The sequence below is a fragment of the Carettochelys insculpta genome, chromosome 15 (genome assembly GCF_033958435.1).
Source record: "Carettochelys insculpta isolate YL-2023 chromosome 15, ASM3395843v1, whole genome shotgun sequence".
Classification (NCBI taxonomy): Eukaryota; Metazoa; Chordata; order Testudines; family Carettochelyidae; genus Carettochelys; species Carettochelys insculpta.
Window position 1 is genome coordinate 26280070 of NC_134151.1, and position 23540 is coordinate 26303609.

At 40.3% G+C, this 23540-nt stretch overlaps 1 protein-coding gene across 7 annotated transcripts; it reads left to right on the forward strand.

The window, feature by feature from the left end:
- The first annotated feature begins 1041 nt into the window (after positions 1–1041).
- C15H5orf24 (chromosome 15 C5orf24 homolog) lies at positions 1042–21058 on the forward strand. Of its 7 annotated transcripts, none has more exons than XM_075009459.1 (4): positions 1042–1282; positions 11106–11194; positions 11824–11962; positions 17292–21058. In XM_075009459.1, the coding sequence occupies exon 4, from the start codon at positions 17296–17298 to the stop codon at positions 17860–17862; it is 567 nt and encodes a 188-aa protein (XP_074865560.1). In that variant the 5' UTR covers positions 1042–1282; positions 11106–11194; positions 11824–11962; positions 17292–17295; the 3' UTR covers positions 17863–21058. The 7 variants fall into 7 exon arrangements, with proteins under 7 accessions (XP_074865560.1, XP_074865563.1, XP_074865566.1 ...); XM_075009462.1 differs by having other exon boundaries at positions 11853–11962; XM_075009465.1 differs by lacking the exon at positions 11824–11962 and having other exon boundaries at positions 17292–17722; positions 19651–21058.
- The last annotated feature ends 2482 nt before the right edge of the window (positions 21059–23540 follow it).

Sequence of the window (23540 nt, forward strand, 5' to 3'; positions counted from 1 at the left end):
CTAAAGGGTAAAGCTCTGCATCTTTATTTATTTATTTATTTATTAAGCTGTTGTAAGTAGGACTATTAGTGACTTTAAAACCTATCACCAGCACTCGGATTGTAGAGATCAAAAAGTCAAATTTCAGCACTCTGCCTCAGAAAAGTTGCTGACCCCTGCTCTACAGTGTAGACAAAGCCTAGGAAACGTGATGTGGATTCCAGTCAGGCCAGTGTGTTTCAGTCTTGAGAAGAGACAGTCCTGCCTTATTTCAACGTGCGATGCCAAATTTTCAGTCCTTTTAAATCACTTTTAATTCACCATTGTCCTTAAAATGCAGAAACAGTCAAAATATTATTGCTGTGATTTGGGAGTTCTCAATCCTTGAGGATGGGAACAGCGCACAAACTGACAGTCTAAGAAAGTCCGACCTCTCCTGGATAATAATTTCCATTGCTGCTAATGGCCCTTAGTAAAATAAAAGTGGCAGAAGAAAAGAGACCACAAAATAACCGAGGGGGTCAGTCAGGAAAAGAACCCCCAAAATCAACCAAATCTCTTCCCTTAACCTACCCAATATCTAGTTTCCAACTGGCCCCAGCACTTCTGCACACCAGCTCCCTCTAGTGAATCTCCTGCTCCCCCCATCTCTGTCCACACCCCCATTGAATCCCCTCTCCTCCCTAGCCCCCAATGTGTACCCCACATCGACTCCCCCACTGCCCTGGGACAGCTCTGCATATATACCTCCTACCCCCATTGTGTCCCCTGCTGCCCCCCTCACTGAATCTCCCCCGTTCCCCAGCGCTTCCCCCATCTACCCCCCACAGCCCCCAGGATCTCCCTCCAGCTCTACTCCCACCCGTCCGACTGTCCCTTCTTGTTGCCCCCGCGGCCCTTCCCCTGTAGTTCCCGCCCCTCCCCGACCCCATCTACTGCGTTTCCCCCCGCGGCCCCGGCCCCGGCCCCGGCCGCGGCCTCAGGGCGTCCCCGCTCCCGCCCCGGCCGCGTCGCCTCGTCTCCTCCCACAACGGCCTCTGCGCGCGCCCAGCGCCCAGCTCAGCCGCCAGGCTCGCGACCCCCGCGGCGTCGCTTCTGTCGGGAGCGCGCCCCACTCCCCGCCCGCCCGCACACGCCGCAGCCCCGCTCCCCGCCTGCTGGCTGCAGCCGCCCGGCTGGGCCCGGTCGCTGTGTGCTGGAGGGGGGAGGGGGCCGCGCGGCCTCGGCCTCGGCCTCGGCCTCGGCCTGGTCGGGCCTCTGAGACAACCCGAGCTGAGGAGCCGCGCTGCGGGCAACCCCGCGGGTAGGTCCCGGCCGGGCCCGGGGAGAGGCGGTGGGAGCGCTGGCGGGCAAGATGGAGACTCCGGGAGCAGGCAGCGCTCGGGAGGGCTGGGAGTGTGAGCCCCTTCTGAGGGCCCGGCGGGGGGGCCGCAGCAGCGCCCCATCTCCTCCTCCAGCGCCAGAGGTGGGGACGGAGCAGGGCCCCATCTCCTCCTCCAGCGCCTGGGGCGGGGGAGGGGGGCGGAACGGGGCCCCAGCAACCACCCCCCCCCAGCGCTGGGGCGAGGCGAGCTGGAACAGGGCCCCCATTTGCTGCCTCAGTAACAGGCTGGGGTGGCGGGCAGGTGGAGCAGGGCCCCATGTCCCCTATTGCGCGGGGGTGACGTGGTTAGAGCTCCCCACCAGCAGGTCTCCTTTCTCTGTGGGGTGTGGGGCAGTGACAGAGCTGGGTATCCTGCTCTTCATCCACTTCCTGCTCTCTGGGGAGGAGGTGGGAACCCCTCTGTCCACGTCTCTCGATGCCTGGGGGTAGGGTTGGGTGGGGTGCGGTGGGGAAGGGATGGAGCTGAGCTACACCCGCCACCCCTACCAGAGCCCCATGGAGGTGGCAGCTGGGCAGTCCTTAGCTAAGGTGACCATCCGTCCCATATTGGGCAGGGCAGTCCCGTATTTGGGATGCCAAAAATGTGTCCTGACTTATTTTTTCCAAGGGACGAATTGTCCAGTATTTAGGTCCTAGGAGGTTGGGAATGGGGCTGGAAGCGCTGGTCACTGCTCTGGGGCCAGGCGCGCCCACGGCCTTGCCCCTGGGGCTGAGTGGGAGTTGCCAGCTCCCTTGGGCTTCGTGTAGCCAGGGGGAGCCGTCCCTCCCCTCCCCGTCCTCCCATGCCATATCTCCCTGTCCCGTATTTGGGCAGGGAGATAAGGCTGCCCTGCTCTTAGCTCCACTGGAAGTTGGGGCTGGCAGCAGCTAGACAATCTCCCCTGCCTGTGTGCAGAAGGGAGAGTTGAAAGTCGAGTTGTCTTAGTACCGTCTTTGTAGTGCCTTGAAATCAGCTCTTTAGTTCATGTTTTCAATGCCATTTTGAACCTTTCATTTAGTGCATAGAGTTTTAATGCGTATAAATATTGCGTATTTCTTAAGGCATACTTAATATACATGAATACTGCATATTTTTACTATCACATCATTTGAGTGCATCTAAATTGTCTTTGGTAATTTCCTGTTGTGCATGTTTTTAGTGTATAATATTGTAATGTGTGTAAATGCCCATTTCCATTAATGCATATAAATAGTACCTATTTATTTCCTTTAGTGTGTACTTAATCGTTTATAATTGTTTCAGTGCACTTAGCTAGTGAATATTTATGTCCTTATTGTTTGTTTTGCATTTGTGTATCACTGGGCATATATTTAAAGGCAAAATAACACTATGTTTTTTGCTCTCTGTAACTCTCCACCAAATACAGAAGTAGCAAGAAGTTGCTTCTGAAGCATGACCCTAGGTTAGTGTAAGATGATTAAAAATAAATGAAATGTTCCAATTGTATGTTCAGTATGCCAGGGTCAAAGGGTCTCTTACTTCAGCTTATTATTTTTTATTGTTCTTCAGATATGTGTGTTTTTGTTTCTGTATGATCCAAGTGACAGTTATTAAATATTCTTACCAAGTGGAATTTAAATCTTTTTGTATCTAACACAGGCTATCCTATGTAAACTATGACTTGATGTGGTAATGCAGCGCCATTGCATTTTTTAATCCTGATTTATAGTGCTTGAGTAAGTAGCTCCATTGAAGTCCATGAAGCTGCTTGTGTGCCATTCAGCATTAGGAAGAATTGCAGCAGCTGGCTCTGTGACATCAAGCCAAGGATCACAGTTTTAATTTATCTGTCATTCAGGTTGCATCTACCAGGTTCTGGCATGTTTGGGACCTAATTGGTCCCAAGCTAGAGAATCTGCTGGACAGGGGAGATTCCCTGCCATTGGCCTCTAACTGGGTGTGCACCCAGATGATGTGCTTAGTGGGTATTCTTGCCTGCGCTAATGCTGGAGCTCCAGCCTATTCTGCTCCCTCACGGGGCTGCTGGGAAGCCTTGGCCCAAATCCCATGGGGTGCCCAGGATGCAACTCCAGTCCTGTGGGGTTGTTGGGGTAAGCTGGCTCCAGCCTCGCAAGGCTGCTGCTGGGGACATAGCTGGGGACACAGGTGCCCCTGTGGGGCTTCCAGGACTCCAGCTCCCAGAGCTGCTGAAGCTCTCAGGCTGCTGCTTGTCCTCCTGCCCGTCTCCGGTCCAGGAACATCCCTGGTCCAGCTGGACGAGTGATGTTGCCAGTGCTGGCTTTTGGAAGTGTAACTTGTATCTTGTTTTGGTTTGGGAACCTCCGAAACGTTGTCTAATAGAGTGCTTCCTTCCTATTCACACTGATCGACACTACATTTCCTGTCATTCACAGCCTGCTGACAGCTTTGCGGCATACGTAGCAATTATCTTTGTAGAAGGGTAATATTCTAAAATACTATACAATTATTTAAGATTTAATATTTATTTTAATATTTCAAATATTATAAGAGCAAAATAAAAAAAGCCACGCTATGTACCCAGTGTAGTTTCTGGTCACCAGGAAATGTATCATGACTGCAGTTTGGGAAACTCTTATCTCGCTTCAGCAGTAGACTATAGTTTGCATGTATACTTTAGTGTTACGGTAGTGTGTGTTGTAGAAATGCTAACAGGATTTCAAAAACTGCATGCAAAGTTTGCTGATATTTGAGATTAGGATTTACAGGTAGTTTGTGCATAACGTAGATATTAAATCTTAGAGAGTATTTAGGCAGTTTCAACAAGTTTACAAATGCTTGCTGTGTAACTATCAGATACCAAACCAAACAGAAATTATTGTTACTAACTAGCTTTTAAGAGACACAATACAGGAATATAGTCATAAAACATCTATATAATGTCACTTTTAGAGCTTTTATTAAATTGACTGAAAGCTCTCTATACCCATTTAAACAGAGCAATTATGTTCCTCAAATTTAATATTCAAAAATTGAACAGGTGTTCTTTTTTTTGACAGGCAAATGCATTTTCTCAGATTATTGAATAAAAGATAGGTACTTAGGTATTTGTTATCTGTGCTCTGTCTATATTACCAGGTACATAAATGAGATAAATTTATTTAATTCACTGGAACACTCAAGATAGGTGAGTGTTTTTATTTAATAAATAATTTTTAAAGTTTTATTTACAAGTTGCAAAAGTAAGCACTTAGTGTTTTAAAAAACAAAAGTCTTAATTTTCACAGGAGTTAATTTTTACAGACCGAGTCGATAAATATTAACTTTTGTTTAGGTATTTGTACTGTTTCTTTTATTAGTGGATATAGGACATTTTATAGACAATGTGCTGGTAGTGTATCATCATTCATTGTCTGCATCCTTTGGAGGACGTGGAAACAATATAGTATGGGTGTTAACTTCTTGTGGAAGTTTGAAGAGAAAATATATTCCTGCAGTAATCGGTAGCACATTTGGGAGCCTGCATTTCACAGCATTGTACCTTTGCACTCAGCACCATACTGTCCATGTTATGGTCTTGTATATTCTAGGCTTTATAAGCGTTCTACCTTGCTTTTCTAGTGTTAAAGCTTCAGCAGTGGTAGCGACATTTGAGCATTTGAGTTCTAGTGCAAATAGTGTATTGGTGACTTCTGGCATTTTTATCATCACATCGTGTGGAATTGCTCAAATCACGGTCAGATAACAATAGAACGCTGGTGCCACGTGTGCATTAGCTCTTTGCCATAGTAGTCACCAGTGGAGTTGGTAATTCAGTAGCAGGAGATTTCAGAAAAAAAATGAAGGTATGCAGAAATAGTAACAGAGAGAGAGCCGTGCTAGTCTATGCACTATCAAAACAAAAAAGCAGTCCAGTAACGCTTTAAAGACTAACAAAATAATTTATTAGATGATGGGCTTTTGTGGGACAGACCCAGTTCTTCAGATCATAGCCATACCAGAACAGACTCAATATTTAAGGCACAGAGAACCAAAAATAGTAATCAAGGCTGACAAATCAGAAAATTATTATTAGGTGAGCACATCAGAGAGCAGAGGGGTGGCAGGGTGTTAGCCAATGGCTGGGTTAATGAGTGGTCTGTGAGCCTAATTACATCTGAGTCTTTAACTGCTAGGACTGGCAGACCCTTCGCAGCGGGCAGCCAGAATGGCTGACGGATGCCCCAAAGATCCACCTGAGTCTTTAACTGCTAGGACAGGCAGTCCCTTCGCAGTGGGCAGCCAGTGTGGCTGATGGGTGCCCCAGATGTTGGTGCAGAGAGTTATTTCACCCGAGTCTTTAACTGCTAGGACAAACTGTCCCTTCGCAGTGGGCAGCTAGGGAGGCTGACGGGTGCCCGAGGAGTCTGTCCCGTGGAGGCGACACGACTCAGCGCTCAGCTTTTACTGCACCTTACCACTGACCAGGCTGCTATTGCCAAATGGCTGAGGTTCTTTGTTTTGTGTTCGGCCGAGTTATAGTAACTGGAAGGAGTCAGGCTGAAAGCTTAAATGGTTACTATTTATTAAAAGACAGAAATCAGATCTTAATGGTTACAAGGTTATTACTCTGTCGTCTTAACTACTAGTAGGATGATACATATGACATGTCAATTAGATTACGAGTGACAAGTTACCCATTTGAGGACCAGACACCTCAGCCTAAAGAGCTCTTACTATTAAATGTGCACAGAAGTACATTGCAGGTATAATTCTCGCCCCTGCGTCCTTCAACTCTGGCGTAGCCAATGTCGTTCACTGAATCCCTCGGGAAGAACAGTACAAGGACGGTGTCCTCGGGAGGCAAAGACCTTACCTGACTGGCAGGTATAGGTAATTGGAGCTCAGTTAGAGTGGTCTGCTGGACCCTTCTTTATACCCCTTGGGTCATGTACACTCTTTCTTATCTAAAGGTACCAACTGTACTGTTCGTCTTTGTGACGCCAGTTCTTACAAGGGAGTTGCAACTTAATTTACACTTGTAAGGCAGAGATAACTAAATCATTAAGACAGGACATTCTTTTCTTATGGGCGGGAGGTTCCTCTTCTGGGACGATGTGTGGGCGTTTCAATTATCAGTACCAGCCAAGGGCAGTTTAAGGCCCTGTGGTCATCAGCTAGCTTGTTAGCCCTCTTATCTGTGTTCTTCCATTCAGGATCATGATGAGATGGCACATCTGGGCTCTGAAGCATCAAAAGACTGTGCTTGAGATCAGCGCATCTGTGCTCCTAGGCCTCTAGGACTGTGCTGCTGCTTTGTTGTTTGTGCTCTGAGGTACCTAAGAGGGGCAAAATGGAGCAGAGCAGGGGATTCTGTCTGGCTACAGGGGGGAGTCAAGAATTAGATAAAGCAAAGTATGCAAAAGAGCCCCTATAATGAGCTAGGAAATTCTCATTCTGGTTCAAACCACGTGTCAATGTGCTGAATTTGAATATATTCATATACTATTATATATTAGTCAAATTCGACACATTAACATGTGGTTTGAACAGGGATGGGAATTTTCTAGCTCATTATAGGGGCTCTTTTGCATACTTTGCTTTATCTAATTCTTGACTCTATCCCCCGCCCCCCCCGCCCCTCTGTTCTCTGATTTGCTCACCTTGAGAATATTTTTCTGATTTGTCAACCTTGATTACTATTTTTGGTTCTCTGTGCCTTAAATATTGAGTCTGTTCTGGTATGGCTATGATCTGAAGAAGTGGGTCTGTCTCACAAAAGCTCATCACCTAATAAATTGTTAGTCTTTAAAGTGCTACTGGACTGCTTTTTTGTTTTGATAGTATGTCGAATGTTATTTTAGCACAATTCTAGTAACGACATTGGAACCATTTTTTTAAATGTCCCATTTTTGTCAGCACAACTTTAACTAATGGTGTTAACAGTGGTGATAACTGTAGTGCAAATGTGCTGAAAGCTATTGTAATAATTTTTAACTTTGCATCAGGTAAATCTGTTCATAATAGGTCTTAACCAGTATTGTTAAAAACGCCATTGTGAGTCGACACTACAGCTTTTAATACTGTTACCACTGGTGTTAGCATGAGGGGGAAGGTCTCTCTGCTGTGAACAGGACTCTGTTTCTAGTGTAGGAAATAGTCGTCCCATTAATGTAGATATGTTGAGCCATATTAAATACACATTGTAAGACCTTATGATCCACTGATTATTAGTGCGGATTCATGCTTTCTGCCTTAACCATGGTTAAGGAGGGTGGGTCACAGTTGATAACACTCTGTAAGTCTTTCGCTCCCTTCTTCAGAAGCTACCATGAAGCAATATGTATCCAACTTTATCAAACTTGCATTCTAACACAAAGCCTTAGTTTGTAACATCAAATTATTATACAATCAATGTGTAAGCACATGGAGGATAATGGGATGATAAGGAATAGCCAGAATGGATTTGACAAGAACAAATCATGCCAAACCAACCTAATTTCCTTTCTTGACAGGGTTGCTAGTCTAATGGATAAGGGAAAGTACTAAATGTAATCTCTAATGATTTTAGTAAGACTTTTGACACAGTCCCACATGACATTCTTATGTCCATAGCAAACTAAGGAAGTGTGTCGATAAAATTATTAAAAGATGGATGCACAACTCCAAAGGACCATACGCAGAGGGTAGTTATTAATGCTTTGCTATCATGATTGGAGTGTGTATCTAGGAAGATCTCTCAAGCCTTGGTCCTGGGCATTAGTACTAGCCAACATATTCATTAATGACTTGAATAATTGAGCAGAGAGTATGCTTATAAAATGTGCAGAGGATGCTGAGCTCTCAGGGGTCGCCACTACTTTGGAGGACAGGATTAGAATCCAAAATGACTTTGACAAATTGATGTGAAAAGGAAAAATCAAATGCACAACTACAAAGTGAGAAATAATTGACTAAGTAGAAGTGTTGCTGAAAAGGCTCTGGGTTTATAGTGGATCACACATTGATTGAGTCAACAATCTGATGCAGCTGCAAAAAAGGCTAATATAATTTTTGGGTGTACTGACAGAAGTGCTGTACATAAAATACTGGGGGTAATTGTCCCGGCTCTGCTTGGCAGTAGTGAGGCATCAGATGTACAGATGCGGATAAATGAGAGAGAACCCAGATTAGAGCAACAAAAATGTTATCAAATTTTGAAAACCTGACCTGTAAAGAAAATGTAGAAAAATAGAGGCATGTGTAGTCTTGAGAAAAGACTGAGAGGAGACGTGATAACATTCAAATATGTTAATGGCTGTTATAAAGAAAAGAGTGATTAATTGTTCTCCAAGTGCACCACAGGTAGGGTAAGAAATAATAGGCTTAATTTGCAATAGTGAGGATGTAGGTTAGATATTAAGAAAAACTTCTAAACTATAAGGATAGTTATGGGGCTCCCAGTGCCAGTTGTGGAATCCCCGTCACTGGAAGTTTTTAAAGACAGATTGGACAAACACCTGTTAGGGATGGTCTAGGAGTTTTCTTTTGTCCAGCCTCAGTGCAGGCAAGCTGGACAGGATGACTTCTTGAGATCCCTTTCAGTCCTACATGTTGATGATTTTATACTTTTGTGTTAGCAGATCAGGACATCTTACTGTCAAACATTCAGGATGTTAATCTGCTTTAACATTAGTGAGGTAGCCATTAAGGATTTATCTTGTCCTTGTGACAAGATACTTATATTACTTATATTTTGAAGGCTGGGACTTGTTAATGTCCCACGATTCATAGGTATCACCATCAGAGATGCCTTGCAAATTCCAGGGAAGAAGAACCCATTCCTACCCATCAGTGTAGCACTGATGTTCCAATGCTTCATGATAGAGGAGGCCTCTAGGTCACCCACCTCTCTTTTTCCAAATCCTCTGACCAGTTGTTCATTTTCTTCTGTCAAAACACCACTTTAAAAAAAACAAACCAAGCCCTTTGCTTACAACCAGTTAATTTTTAGTCTCCCCCTCTTCTCCTTCCTCCTTGTTACTGACTAAAATCAAGAAAAGCTTTGGTGTTATATTACGGCCATCTTGGTGGAAGATTGTCTAAATCTGGGTGGCTGCCAATGTGCCAAACAAAAATCTGATCAATGGCTCAGCTGTACAAGTGCCAACCTTCTCTTCCCCATGTACAGTTCTAAATCAATGTTCCCTCTAATTTTTCCATCCATGGATGGAATAAATTTTATGTGTAAAAGGCATGTGCACTACTAGTAGATACAGATGTTGGCTGTGGGTGCTCTGCTAATCAGCTAGGTGGCACTGAATAACGCCTGGGTGGCTGCCCAAGCTGTCAGTTACAGGGAATGTTTCTCTAAACCATGTTTGCATCTGATATGGAAGATGCACGTACTTATTCCATAAATTGAAAGTGAAGGAATTACCCATCTGCATGCTATGATGCAAACTGTCAGACGTATCGTGGATGTGCCCAATCCATGATCTTCCTGGAGATGTCTAACCCATTCACATGTCTAAGCATTTTCTGCTTTGGAATGGATAAAAGATCTCTTCAGAGCCAACTGTAGTTACATTGCTTTCGTTGTTTTGACGATCACCATGTAAAGTGACACCAATACAAACCCTTAAAACCATGAAATAAGTAGTTAAAGTAATATTTTTTTGCTGTCCTAATACCCATCTCTCATATTAACTGCTTTTGTGGCTTGTTTATACAGTAAACCCTCAAGATATGCGCAACCGAGTTGTGCATGTCTTAGATTAACGAAACTGCTGTCCCAGACAGGAGTGGGGAAGCTGCTCCTGTCAGGGGCGGCAGCCTAACTCTTTGCTGCTGCCCCCGACAGGATAGGTTTCCTGGTCCCAGGAGTGGTGGGGAGCTGGGAACCAGGCGGCAGTCTGGCTCCCAGCTCCTCTGCACTTGCAGAGTTCGGAAACTGACCAGGGCAGCAGCACTGTTCAGTTTCCTGGCTTTGAGGAGGGGAGAGGGGAGCTAGGCTGCCTCTGGTTCCCAGCTCCCCTCCCCTGGCTGGAGCAAGGAAACTGACTAAGGTTGGTACCCTGGTCACCTTTCTGGTTCTGCCAGGGGAGCCAGACTGCTGCTTTGTTCCCAGCTCCCCACTGCTTGTGGGACCCAGGAAACTGACTAGTTGGGCTGATCAGTGTCCTGGCACCTGCAAGCCCAGGGGGCAGTGTGGTTCCCATCTCTCCTTGACTTGCTTGAAAATTTGAGTTACGCAGGGGTTGTAGGAACGCAACCTCTGTGTAACTAGAGGGTTTACTGTACACAGAAATTCTGAACTGGTTTAAGTTAGATTGGTTTAATAACTGGTTTAAATAAATTCAGTTTGCATTCATGTGAGGATGCATTTATTTTAGTTTACAGATGGTTATGCACAGAGTTCCATGGGTTTAATTAAATGGGCTTTACATCACACCTTTTGTTAAACCAGTACAAATTTGTGTGTATACCAGTCATCTCACATACTCTACAAACATCCCTCTGCCAAGGAAGTCTCTTCCACTATGTGAACAGACACAAAACACACAATGCATTCTAATAATTCCCACTGTAAGGTGAACCTCTGACCTTGACCTCGGTAGAGGTATGCTAGAGTTGGTCATGGCATCCTATTTAAGGTTTCATTAAAGCTGTCAGCTGAATGTGATTTTTTAAAACTTAATATTTAAAAATCTCCTTAAAATGGCACAAATAAAAACAGAATGTAAACGTTAGTGTTACTTGAATTTTTCATAGCTTGATAAAAAAAATTGATATGGAGAGAATAAGCACCATTCAAAAACATCTCTCTCGGCTGTTTTTAACTCAATTCTCACCTTTTTTCAGACTCCACTTTTGCGAGAACTCTGAAATGCTCAGTGTGATCTACGCTTTGCTCCTCACATATTAATTCTGACATCGTCAATTATAGACAGGTAACATTCATCTCTAGAGAATTTTGTCACTTGTCAGAAGTGCAAGTATGTACACAAAGATGAAGTTGCAGCATTATTTACATGTTAATCATATGTATTTGCTGGTGAGACCTTCCTGCTATAGTTCAGAGTGACTAGAGAGGTGAATGTTGGAGGCCATGGCAAGTCTGCATGTTGTTCCCTGTTTAGAGAGGGGATGCAGATGGCAGGAGGTGGTAGAACCTGAATAGGATGAAAAATGGTTCTAGGACTTTTGGGTGCTGGTCACTGATATTTATTTGGTGATGCTGTTTATGACTGCCTTGGCCAATTCGCTGTGTGAGGTTGCTTTTACGTAGCTATTCTCTGTGATCAGGTCATTGATGCAGACTGGAGAGCTCTGAGCTGCTTCTGAAAGCTAGAACATGTGCTCCAATGTTTTAAAAAGTCACTGAAGGAAAAAATGTTAATTATTACTTTATCAGATAAGATACAAATCTAGTATCATATGCCTGCTATATTTACTTGCTGTTATACCTTTCCATTATGATAATACAACTCAGTGACCCAAAAGAAGTATTTATAGAACTCTATTCATTAAGTATCCTGAAATGTCTCAAGCAATTCTATGATTCTGTAATAAACTACAGGTTGAACCTCTCTCATCTGGTGCCTTCAGGACCTGACCGGTGCTGGATGGGAGAATTTACCAGATGATGGGAGGTCAATATTTTCTGGCACATTACGAACGCTTCCACTGCTTACTGGGCTGTTCGAAGACATTTAGGGGTGAGTTACAGCTAAATAACAGCACAGAACACTGAGAAGCCAGGACTGGTGTCTGTAAACAAACTTTATGGGACCATGGGAAACTTGGCCACGCCCATGATAAATGGTCATCTGACTAACTAAAATCATGCTGGATTACAGAGTTTGCTAGATGAGAGGTCTGGATTAGAGAGATTCAACCTGTATTTTGAAGAATCAAAAGAGAAGTCACAGACATTGCCTTGTTAAAATCAAAAGATTTTTGACTGCTTATCACTTTCCTCTTATTACCACACCAAAAATTTGTTCCCTTCCCAAACTGGATCTTACATTTTTTTGTTCTTTTCTAAATGACACAGGATTACTAGATATTCTTATTTTGAAACTGAAATTATAATGAAATCTTAACTATGGTTGCATGACTGCTCTACCATCTATTGCTCAACAAATCTAAATTATAGTGCATAGAATCTCTTATAACAACTTTTTGATATATGGATATATATTACATTATGAATTACATTATTACTGCACCTGTATTCAGATATTGCATGAGTATAATTGTGCACAGATTTACATGTGCTTCGTACACATTATAAGGTTTTAGTTGCCCAGGCACCTGAGAAGTAAGGAGAAGCAGGAAATAATCCAACTGGAGCTGATTATAACTACTGTGAAATCTGTGCTCTCTGGAGGAAGGAGATTGCTGGAGAGAGATGTCAGCCCTGGCTAAAGAGACTCAACCTTTGTTGTAAATAGACTCTGCAAACAACTGTATGGTACTATTTAAGTTTGGCTGCACTAAGCCATTTATTATATTTTTTTTTCTATTTGTAACATAAAGAACTAGTGCTCTAGTATATACTTCATGAAACTTACCATACAGATAGTTATGGTCTCTCTGTTATGCTTGGAAGGCACTTCCTAGCCAAATACATTTACTTAAAAGGTTTGTGTTTTGGTTAGATTTGCCTCCAGCAGGGGTAAATGCTGTCATAGTACAAAGCGTTTCAGTCTGTATAACTTTAATTTGCATGTGGACAGTGCGAAAATAGTTTAAACTGTTTTCACCCTGTTGTCCTCTTGTGTACAGGTAGCCTTTTCAAATTTCTCAGGCTTCACTGCTCTTGGGAACTGTGCTGGAATATGCATGGTAGGACTCCAGAAGCCATTAAAACGGAAAAAGAGTAGAATGGCAAAAGTACAGTGATTCAAAATATAAAACATGGTTATTTTGTGAATACACTGAACAGTTCGTGAATAAATCAATTATACCCAACACATTCAATTTGAAATTGGTCAATTCTTAATTGCAGGTGTGGCCTTGAAGGGGTGCTGCCAATTGGACAACAGACAGTCCATTTAGAAATCTTAATAGGTGCATATTTTATTTTACATGAATTAAGATTAGTGTGCACTGAAGTGATGTGCAGACAGAAGGTGCTAATACACTTTTGGAGATTTTACCCTCCAGAGCTATTCTGAAGGTCTCACTGTGAAATTACTTTGTTCTGCTGGATTGAATGTTTCAAACAAAAAACAGTAGTTAGAAAAATCCAAATCAACTTTGTGGAAACATGTAGATATTTCTTTTAATATTTGAATTATTAACATGATATGTAAGCACCTGTTACAGTGTATCATGAAGTACACCATGCTCTAAACTCTGTCAGAAGATACTGATATAGCAGGACACAATTGTTTTGCAGTATCAATGGGGATTTGTGTAAATACATATGAATGTGCAATATGTGATTTTCTTTGGTTTCTTCATATCTTTAAAAGCCAGGAAAATCAATGGTTAAGGATTATCAAGTGTCACTCTTTGGCTGAGGCCTTGCGTTCTGTGTTTTTGCTTCAATCAAATGTTTATGGCTGTGTTACGAACTGCTAAAAACAGGATTTATAATGGGGGAAAAAGAGTAATGTAGTCAACAAATATGTTTTTGCAGTGTTTAGCCAGCTACATAGCTAGTCAGAGACCACTCCCAATTTTTTTCCAGCTATTTGACCAGTCCTTATAGTAAGTTACATTTAAAACATATTAAATATGATTATTACTAAACCATGTTAAAACTAAATGCATTGGATAGAAGCAAGGCCTTAGGCTGTGTGACTGCTCAGGTATCTTTCATTCTGATTTTTAGGCTTAGATCTCAGCATGTTAGGTGCTTAATAAATTTTTTTGGGGCTTGTTCATATCACGTAATCTATCATCACATTACATCTTTAAATTTACATGAAGACCTGAAGTTTGCATTACGGTGTCGATTGTACCTGCTTTGGCAGTAATTACTGAAGTTCTAAGTGCTGCCAAATGTTTTACTGGGTATTAAAAATATGGGCATTGGGCATTTGTTTGGTAGTGTTGGGAAGATAACTTCCATTAGGCTATGTTTACACTGTTTCAGGATCCCGAAATAGCTACCCTGTGTCTATGAAATACACCCAATATTGCAAAATACTTTTCAAAATACTGGGTACGCTATTTGATCATCCCTATACATTTTGTTGCAGGAGGAGTAAGGGATGCCTCAAAACAGTGCAGTATTTTGACATTTGGCATTGTGTAGACAGTACCAAATGCTGAAATAGCCTATTTTGAAATTAACTCAAAATAGGCTATGCAGTTAGTGTAGTGCAAATTGCACGGTTTATTTCAAATTAAGGGTGCAGCGTAAACATAGCTGTAAAGTTATAGGTTAAGCCTCAGCTGGGGAACAGAGCTTTCATTTTGAGATACCAGGTTTTAAAAAAAGCTGAGTTAAACTGAAGAAAGTTCAGAGGAAAGCAGCACACAGGGTGAAAACTTTGGAAAAATTAAGTTAAGAAGCATGTTGTGTTTATCGAATCATAGGGCTGGAAGGGACCTCAAAAGGTCATCTAGTCCAGCCCCCTGCTTCAAGCAGGATCAATCCCCACTAAGTCATCCCAGCCAGGACCTTAGAGAAAGAGGAGACATAATTACTGTCTACATATAACTAAAGGGATGTAATACAATGATAGGGATCAGCTATTCTCCTCAGTCAGTAAGGACAAAACAAAAAGTGATGGGTTACAACAGAATATTTTATGCGAAATTGGCATCCATTGCACTATTGAGAAATGGGAGAAGCTGCTTAAGGAGATTATGGAATTGCCATGACTGTCGAGAGTGAGAACAAGATTTGTCGTTAATCAAAAAGTATCGCTAGGCAGTCGTCTACAGCCTTGTCTGTGTGAGGGAAATAGAAAAAGATCCATAATGCTGAAGTCTGTGCTACTCTGACATATTCCAGGTATCTGTTCTGATGGATTCCTACATTGGATATGCGCTTCTGGTAGTATTGTAATTGTAAAGTAACTCACTGGGATCTCAAACAAAAGATTCTATGCCAGGTCATCATCTGTGGCTTAGGAGCTACGTAGTGTAGACCAGGGGTCAGCCACCTTTCTGAGGCAGAGTGCCAAAATATGACATTTTGACCTCTATGTATGCTGTGAGTGCTGGTGATTTCTTTTTGAAGCCATTCATAGTCCTATTTACAACAGCTTCATTAATAAATACAGTTCAGGTGGTGATTGGCAGCATTAGCTGCTCTGTTGTTAATCCTCAGGCGGCATGGCTTTGAGCAAGCTCCCAGGTGCATGGTGGAGCAGGGGCAGGGCTGAGCTCCCAACTCACGTGGTGATGAAAACCAGCTCGTGTGCCACTCTTGGCACCCGTGCTAGGGGTTGCTGCCCCGGTGTAGATTGTAGACTAATGTGATTGTTCTGCTCTCCTGTTCCTGTGACTGCTACTTGCTGATCTGGTTTGCAGATCTCAGTTAAAACAGCTTAAAGGGTACTTTGGCTGTTAACAGCCCCAAGCTGAAGCTGCATCTGCTCATCAGTGAAGCCTAGAAGTGTCCTAGCTATGCTCCTTGTATCAGCAGCTAAGGCAGAGATTGTCAGTGCGAGATGCATTATTGTAAGGTGCATGGATCTGAGATATAGTACAAAGTCTAAAATTCAAACCACTTTTAAGATGTTAAAAAGAAGTATCTATACATTAGTCTTTAGGAAAGGTGTTGGCTGAGTGACTTCTGTGCAACACCTGATGAAGTGGGTCTTTGCCCACGAAAGCTTATGCTCCAAAATATGTTAGTCTATAAGGTGCCATAGGACTTCTTGTTGTTCTCGAAGATACAGACTAACATGGCTACCTCTTTGATACTTCTGTACAACAGTTGTCTCTGGGAGTTTTATATGGTTTTTGTTTCAGTTCTTAATTTGTGTGTTTGAATTTGGTGTTTTTAGATGCGACTAATAGCTATGGCAAGTATATGGAGAAGTTGCGCTGTGCAAGTTTTATTTCCCAAGTGTTAATATTTTTCTTAATGCTGTGTAATTTAAGGTGTACCTTCATGGAATAGTTACTGGCGGGTGTTGGCCTGATTTTCAGTGGTACTGAGTATTTACCGCTTGCAGTTTCATCTGGTTGTGGAAAAAACAGAACAAAAGAAAAAAAACCTGGAAGCGTGATCCAACTCTATTGGAAAGGCAATGTGAACCGTGACTCAGAGATGTGAGCTAACCACTTTTTAGTAGGGCATTAGCTCAGGCTAATAGGTGTTGGATAAATTTTAAGGTCCACCATTTTTCAGACCCCTTGAATTAATCTTTTTCTCTGTTGCTTCCCCTGGTTGTTCCAGAGTCTGCTGCCTACTTTGTATAGTTGTAATGGATTTGGAGTGAGTTATAATCTACTTGCTGTGAAAGCCTTTGTCTTAGGGCAGTTCTTCACAGTGAATAGTTTCAGTATTTTCTGTAGCTGATGTTTGTAGTTTTCTTAACCTGCAGCAGAATTAAATTCACTGGATTCTTATTTTTTTCCACAAAGTTCTGGGTAGCAGCAGTGCAGTTGTTCACAGTTCAGCAGTAATGGAAAATTTAGCAGCAGCAGCAGCAGCAGCAGCAGAACCACTGGGAGGCATCTGCTGAATCAGGAACAGGACACTGCATTGCTTTTCATTTGATAGGTTATTGATGCAACTGGAATATTTTTTTCCCCAAACAAAAGTTTAGATTCAACAAGGAAAGCTTCCAAATCACTGTGGGTGAGAGTCTGTTTCAAGAGTAGCTCATTTAAACTTATTGTTGATGCACTTCTTACATCATTTTATGGGTTTGAAACATATTTTTTCAATGTCACGCTGCCTTTGATTTTTTTTGTAATATATCAATAGACATTTTGTTTCCTAAGTGGTTTGCATTCAAGCCAATTCAGGCTAATTGTTGGGAGCCTTCATAGTTTTGGAAAAGAATGTGTTTTTTGTTAAATGTCATGTTATATATTTATATATCTATATTTGTCTTTCATTTTTGGTAGAAAAATGATGCATCCTGTTGCCAGCAGTAATACAGCTTTCTGTGGGACGGGCAAGGGTTCTTGCCTTAATGAAGACAATGTGAGATCCACTGATCAATTTGACTTATATTCTACACAGCAAAGCAAATACAGCCACACAGTCAGCCACAAACCAATTGCATGCCAGAGACAAGACACGTTAAATGAAACACACTTGCAAGCCACAAGTGGCAGGAACATAGAGGCAAAAGATGAACTAAAGAAAAAGAAAAACCTCAATCGATCTGGTAAACGTGGAAGGCCATCGGGGACTACCAAATCAGCAGGGTACCGAACCAGCACAGGTCGACCTCTTGGAACCACCAAAGCAGCTGGATTTAAAACAAGTCCAGGCAGACCCTTGGGTACAACTAAAGCTGCAGGATACAAAGTCAGCCCAGGCAGACCTCCAGGTAGCATTAAAGCTCTATCACGGCTTGCAAATCTCAGTTATACTTGTGGCAGTGCAGCTTTTCCCTATCCTATGGTGCATAACAGAGGAGTACATGCTGCTGGTGAAACTAGTAGCAAACTCAAACAACCAAATGAGTGAAAGAAGGGAATTAGATAGCATTTCATCATCAATCATTTTTAATCTGAGTCTGGGCAGGTTTCTCATATTTTCCTGTAATAATTTCCATAACTTTGGCTTTCCAGATTTTTTGTTCATATGTCCATTGTGCAATCTTCTAATTTTAATACAACATGAAAGGTCATAGGCATGGCTCTGATTTTTGTACAGCAGTTTGTAAGTAAACTCTTAAATTATGTCCTTGTGTGTTTCCTAGAAGTAATACTCGTATCCTGAACTTCACAATTACTGTCAGGCAAATTTAATTGTCTGATTATGCATCAAGAAATTGAAATAAGCAGGAAAAGATTATTTGGCTGTTGGCTAGGAATTGAGGCTAGGCCACAATAAAGATCTTGTCCAGAAGAATTTATAACTGATGAAACAAAACAAACAATTCTGAACTGTTTTACAGAACTTTTGACAGTTTTGCAATGCCTGTGGGTTTTTTCTATGTATGAATAGAGAGCAAACTAAATTTTCCAGTTTTGCTAGCACTGATACAAACCTCAATTGTTCATAGATATTTTGAAACTTTAAAAATATTTTTTCAAAGTGCTTATTTCAAGCAGTTTTTATTTGCTATAACTGTAGCATTGTCAGTTTCCACTGATGTTCCAAAAATATTTTTTGAAAATGTGTAACAATAATACTTAACATTTATGCAGCGCTTTGCGTCTTCAAAAGCGCCTTACAAACATGAGCTAATTTGCCTTTTGGTGATGGCAGATTTTTAGTTATGCTATCTACAGGATTCTGCTGTGTAATTTTAAAAATGCCTGAGAGTGCATACACCAAACTGCAAATAATTCATTAAAAATCTGATATATTTTATAAACAACTACAAAATAAGTACTGTTAATTCTAATAACACACTGAATCTACTGTAATATTGAGCAGTATGTTCTTAAATCTGTAAATAGCTACATAAGCTGTTTTTGGCCTTCACAGTATATGCTTACGTGGCAGCAGTTAATAAGTTTTAAAGTACTAATTTAGTATGTTTATAGATTAAACTTTTAAATAGACACTGTTGCCAACTTTTCAGATTTAGTTTTTCAAGGTATTCTAGGAATACAGTTATCCCATTGTTTAGCAGTTATACTATATTTAATTTATGGAAGACTATATATTTACCAAAGGACAACATTTTCATTATTCATCATAGCAAACTGTACAGCTGGTTTAAACAGGATGCAGTTTACTGACTTGCTAGACCCCAGATAGAAAGCATTTCATAGGAATTAATCTATGCATGCAAGATGAAAAAGTATATTGGTTAACCATGTAAATACCTTCTTCTGACTCAAACTGAGACCTTTCATACATCTAACAGTTCCATTTTCAACTGGGTGTGTTTGTTTCTAAAAAAGTGCATGGATGCGTGGATGCGTGCGTGTGTGTGTGTAATATGCACACACCCACCTATATGTGGAAAATAACATTCCTCAATATTGCATATTGTTATATTTATTCTAAATATCTCTTGCTAGAGTTAAAGTTCTAATTCTGGTAGAAAGTTTACATAAAAATAGTTTAAAATATACTTTAAAATGATACTGATTTTGTAGTTTCAAATACCAGTGGGAGTTGGTCAGTAGATTCTTGGGATCAGAAACCTTTCAGATTAATTAGAGCTTTTGTTGAAAATGAACAGTTCCAATACTTTTGTTGTAAGATAGTCTGGCTTGCTGTAATTTTGATGAGAAATCTGAATTCCATAATGACAGTTTAAGAAACAGATGTCATGTTTCATACCTTTTTTATCAGGAAAAAAGCAGCAAGCCTTCAGGTGTTCCAGTGATGCCTAAGACATAATGAGCTGGACTTTATGCTGTACTTTACAAATAGGTGTATTGAATTGTGATTGGGGGACTATGTATGCACTGACAACTAAGACATTGAACCTCAACAATACTGGATGGCTCCTTAGCAATGTGTTAACTAATGGTAGCTAAACTGCTACTAAAATACAGTTTCTCCATGCTGAAGCTATAAAGTCAAGTTACACTTTCTGTTCCTCAACAAACTGAAAAATATGAAACTCTCAGTAATTTTTCTCCAAATTGTGTAACTTCTGATACACACAAAAAGCTAACATGAGCTGATTCACCCTCAGGATATGTGTTATATTGGCTGTTTTATCAGATGATTTTTCAACAAAAGGCTGCTTTATGCCCTTTTCTGAACTCTTCCTGGAAAGCAGTCGTCTTCAGCTGAATGTAATTAACTACAAGAGTGTCACACCTCACTGGCAAGGAACACGTTGTATGTCACCAATGTACCTTTGAGTAACACCACTTCTTACCTCCTCCTGCTTATCCTGTTCACTCATTCATTTTTCACTTGTGCATCTATTCAATGGTGCTGTGTTGTGAGGCAGGAGATAATGCAGATGTATTATTGTTCTACACGAATATTGAATTTTGTATTCGAGTATGCGGATGAAATAATGAAATCGTCTAAACAATTTATGTTCATTACAGTGTTTATTAATACCAGATGAAATGTAATCTCAGTAAAAGGGGTGAACTTTATCATTTGTGAAAGGATGAACTAAAGTAGAAAAATGTGTGTATGGTGTCTGTAAAGGGCCACTTGGCACCTTGGATTTGTCAATGAGACCAGAAAGCGCAATGCTGGGCACTTCCTCAGTCTGGTTTATTTTACAGTTGACTGGTGCCATGCTGTGGGGGAAAGAGAGAGAGAAGTCACGAAGTCAAAGTGAAACGAGAATGGAATCTTCCAATGTTTTTGCTTTGCCTGTTATATATAACTTACAAAATATATTGTGCTTTTTTGTAACACTGTCTATGGTCATGACAAACACTGAAACAGCATGTTAATGCCTATACTTTGATATTATCAGTAGGAAAACTGGCCTTTTCCACTGTAGTATGGAAACATTATTTGTAAAATACATTGCTAATTTTATATTATGTACCATAATTCTGCTCTTCATAAGATAGGTTTACTATTATGTATTAACACTGTTGAGAAAAAATTATCTGTGTGTCAAATTTGTGTTTTTAATGACTTTTTAAAATATCACATTTCTAATGTCTTATTTATACATAAATGAAACCTAAGTAATAGGGAGCTAACTCAAAAGCCACTGTTTAAAATGTATCCAGTAATTGCTATTCAGTTTCCAATTAAATTTACATTAACTTTAGAACTCAGTAATTTTGCTACTATTTTTCAAAGTTTTGTGCTGTACATTTTCAGAATGCTAGCAGTATATAGTGACAGGAAAAAAATCTTGATACCAGAAGGTGGGTTTAATACTAAAATTGCATTTTTAAATATCCACTGTTAGCTCTATCATTAAAACAACCAATTCTTTATACATTGTATTTTCTTTGAATTAGTCACTTAAAACTCCATATATCAAGATCCATTAAGCATCTTTGTTTCGAATAATACATTTATTTTGTCTGGAAGTTTCCTTTGGATTCAGTTAGGACAAAACAAATCAAGTCAGTGGAGTGATGTAGGGAAATAATTACCTTTATCTGCAACACACAAAGTGATTGAAATAATAACTTCACTTATTTTTCCATTTGAAGAGCTTTAAAAGGCAGAGCAATTCAAAATAATTTTCTGAAGGTTACTTTAGCTGTGACTCTGCTGTTTGTACTATATGTACAGTAAAGTTTAATGTTATTCCTATATAAAATTAAAAATACAAAGCATTTGAGCGTAATCATAACTTGGAACTGCAAACTTCATTTTTTATTACAAAAGTTTGTTCCCTTTATTTTATTACAATATGTATATTTTAACATTGCTTAAATATATTTTTGAACTCTAGTAGACACTAGAGCCTGTTCCTAGTGATGATTTTCCTCACTGTAGGTAAATCTATGTTTTGAAATACTTGCGAAATATAATGATGGTATCATAAATTGTTAGGAAGTTTTTGTTTATCATAAAATAATTTTAATCACTTTGATTCCTTAATTTTTCAGTTGCTTTTCCCACATGTTAATTTTGGAGGCAGCAATTATGCATTAAATAACTAATATTAGAATCTGGTTATCTGCTGTAAAAAGCCTGTTTAGATGCTGTTTGTTTTTATGTCCATGAACTTGAGCTACTCATGTGCAATTATGTGTATGGGAATGGAGTAGTCCTCATGATCTGTATTTACATCACCATATGGATGTATATTTATTAATAAAGTCAATACATTAAAACCAAATATTTTATTCTTGTTTTAGACCAATTTGAAATTTGGTTGTTCTTTTTTAAAGCCTTAGATTAATTCATCTCTTGTGAATATAGAGATACTGCTTTTCTGTCTAGTTTCTACTTCATTCATGCTTCCAAGTGACCTAAATTTAATACTGCAAACATTATACCATTTCTTATATGGATTAGTTTTTAAATCCGTTCTTACTTTCCTTTTGTCCCCTACATTACATATATTCAGTTCTTAATGGAGAGAGTAGAAAGACCTCTGCATTAGATTTCTCACCCACATACTCACCCCCTGTAGGGATGTTGTAATGTTATGTAATTTGCTCTTTGGTAGCGGGTTTGCTAAACTGATGCCTGTATTTGTTAGTAATTAAACAGATATGTGTTTTTAGAAGCAAGAGCTAGCAGATTTATTGTCTAACCACCCCACCCACTCAACCACAAAAATCACACTTTTATTACAAGTTATCAGAAAACAGAGAAGTGGCATTTTCTTATTGAATAGAAAATCTGGCCACAATAATTTTTGTCACTTGGAAATTATCCTCAGATTGATGTGTAAATATGACAGTCCTGGGGTCAAAAATACATAAATAGATTAGAAGCTTTTACAATTGTTTAGAACATTATGCAAACTTTTGTTGTACTTCCGCTTTGATTTTCCCTTCACTGCATGTGAATGCTGATTTATTTTAGAGTTGCTCATGATTTGGTATCCATGTTACCAGTTTGATTTTGTGTGGTGTTTATTAATTTTGGGCTTCTGAGAGTCTATTTAAAACTTTCACCATGAAACAAAACAAATCACCCCCCTAAGGCAGTAGCAATGAAATATTTGCCTATTGTTTTAAATAAACAATATATTGTGTAGTCTTTACAGATATGAAGGAAGGGGAAGGACTAGTAAGTGGTGGGTTTACCAACTTTCATAGTCTCTATGTTGCACTGAAAAAATCATTTGAAAGTCAAATGTAAGGAAGAAGTCGAAGTAGTCACTACATACTATTAAATATATGTAACCAAGCAAAATGTTAGTCTTGTGAATGGCTAGAGAGGCAAAGCCATCCTCTTTGGTTCTGTGTACACTGCAAGTTCTTTCAGAAAATCAGGCCTTTTTTTGAAGGAACATGCAGAGCATCTACATATAAAATGTGCTCTTTTGATCCAAAGTCGAAAGAACATGGGTCTTCTTCCGGAAGCCCTCTTCTGCTCCTGGATCAGGAAGAGTGACTTTTTTCAAAAGAGCAGGCCTCATGGCGCTGGATTTTTCAATTCCTGGCTTGTTCTTTCAAAAGAGTGGGGGCTGTGTGGATGCGCTCTGTCCAAAGAGCAGATCGATTTTTTATCTGCTTTTGGGTGTATGTGGATGTGCTCTTTTGAAAGAAGTGTTTTTGGAAGTGATCATCTGGAAGAACTGTTCGAAATGTAGATGTAGTCTTTGAGTGTAAGATGAAGTG

Bases quoted from the DNA above. Each gene is read 5' to 3' on its own strand.
- C15H5orf24 (XM_075009459.1), top strand. From the start codon at position 17,296: ATGATGCATCCTGTTGCCAGCAGTAATACAGCTTTCTGTGGGACGGGC.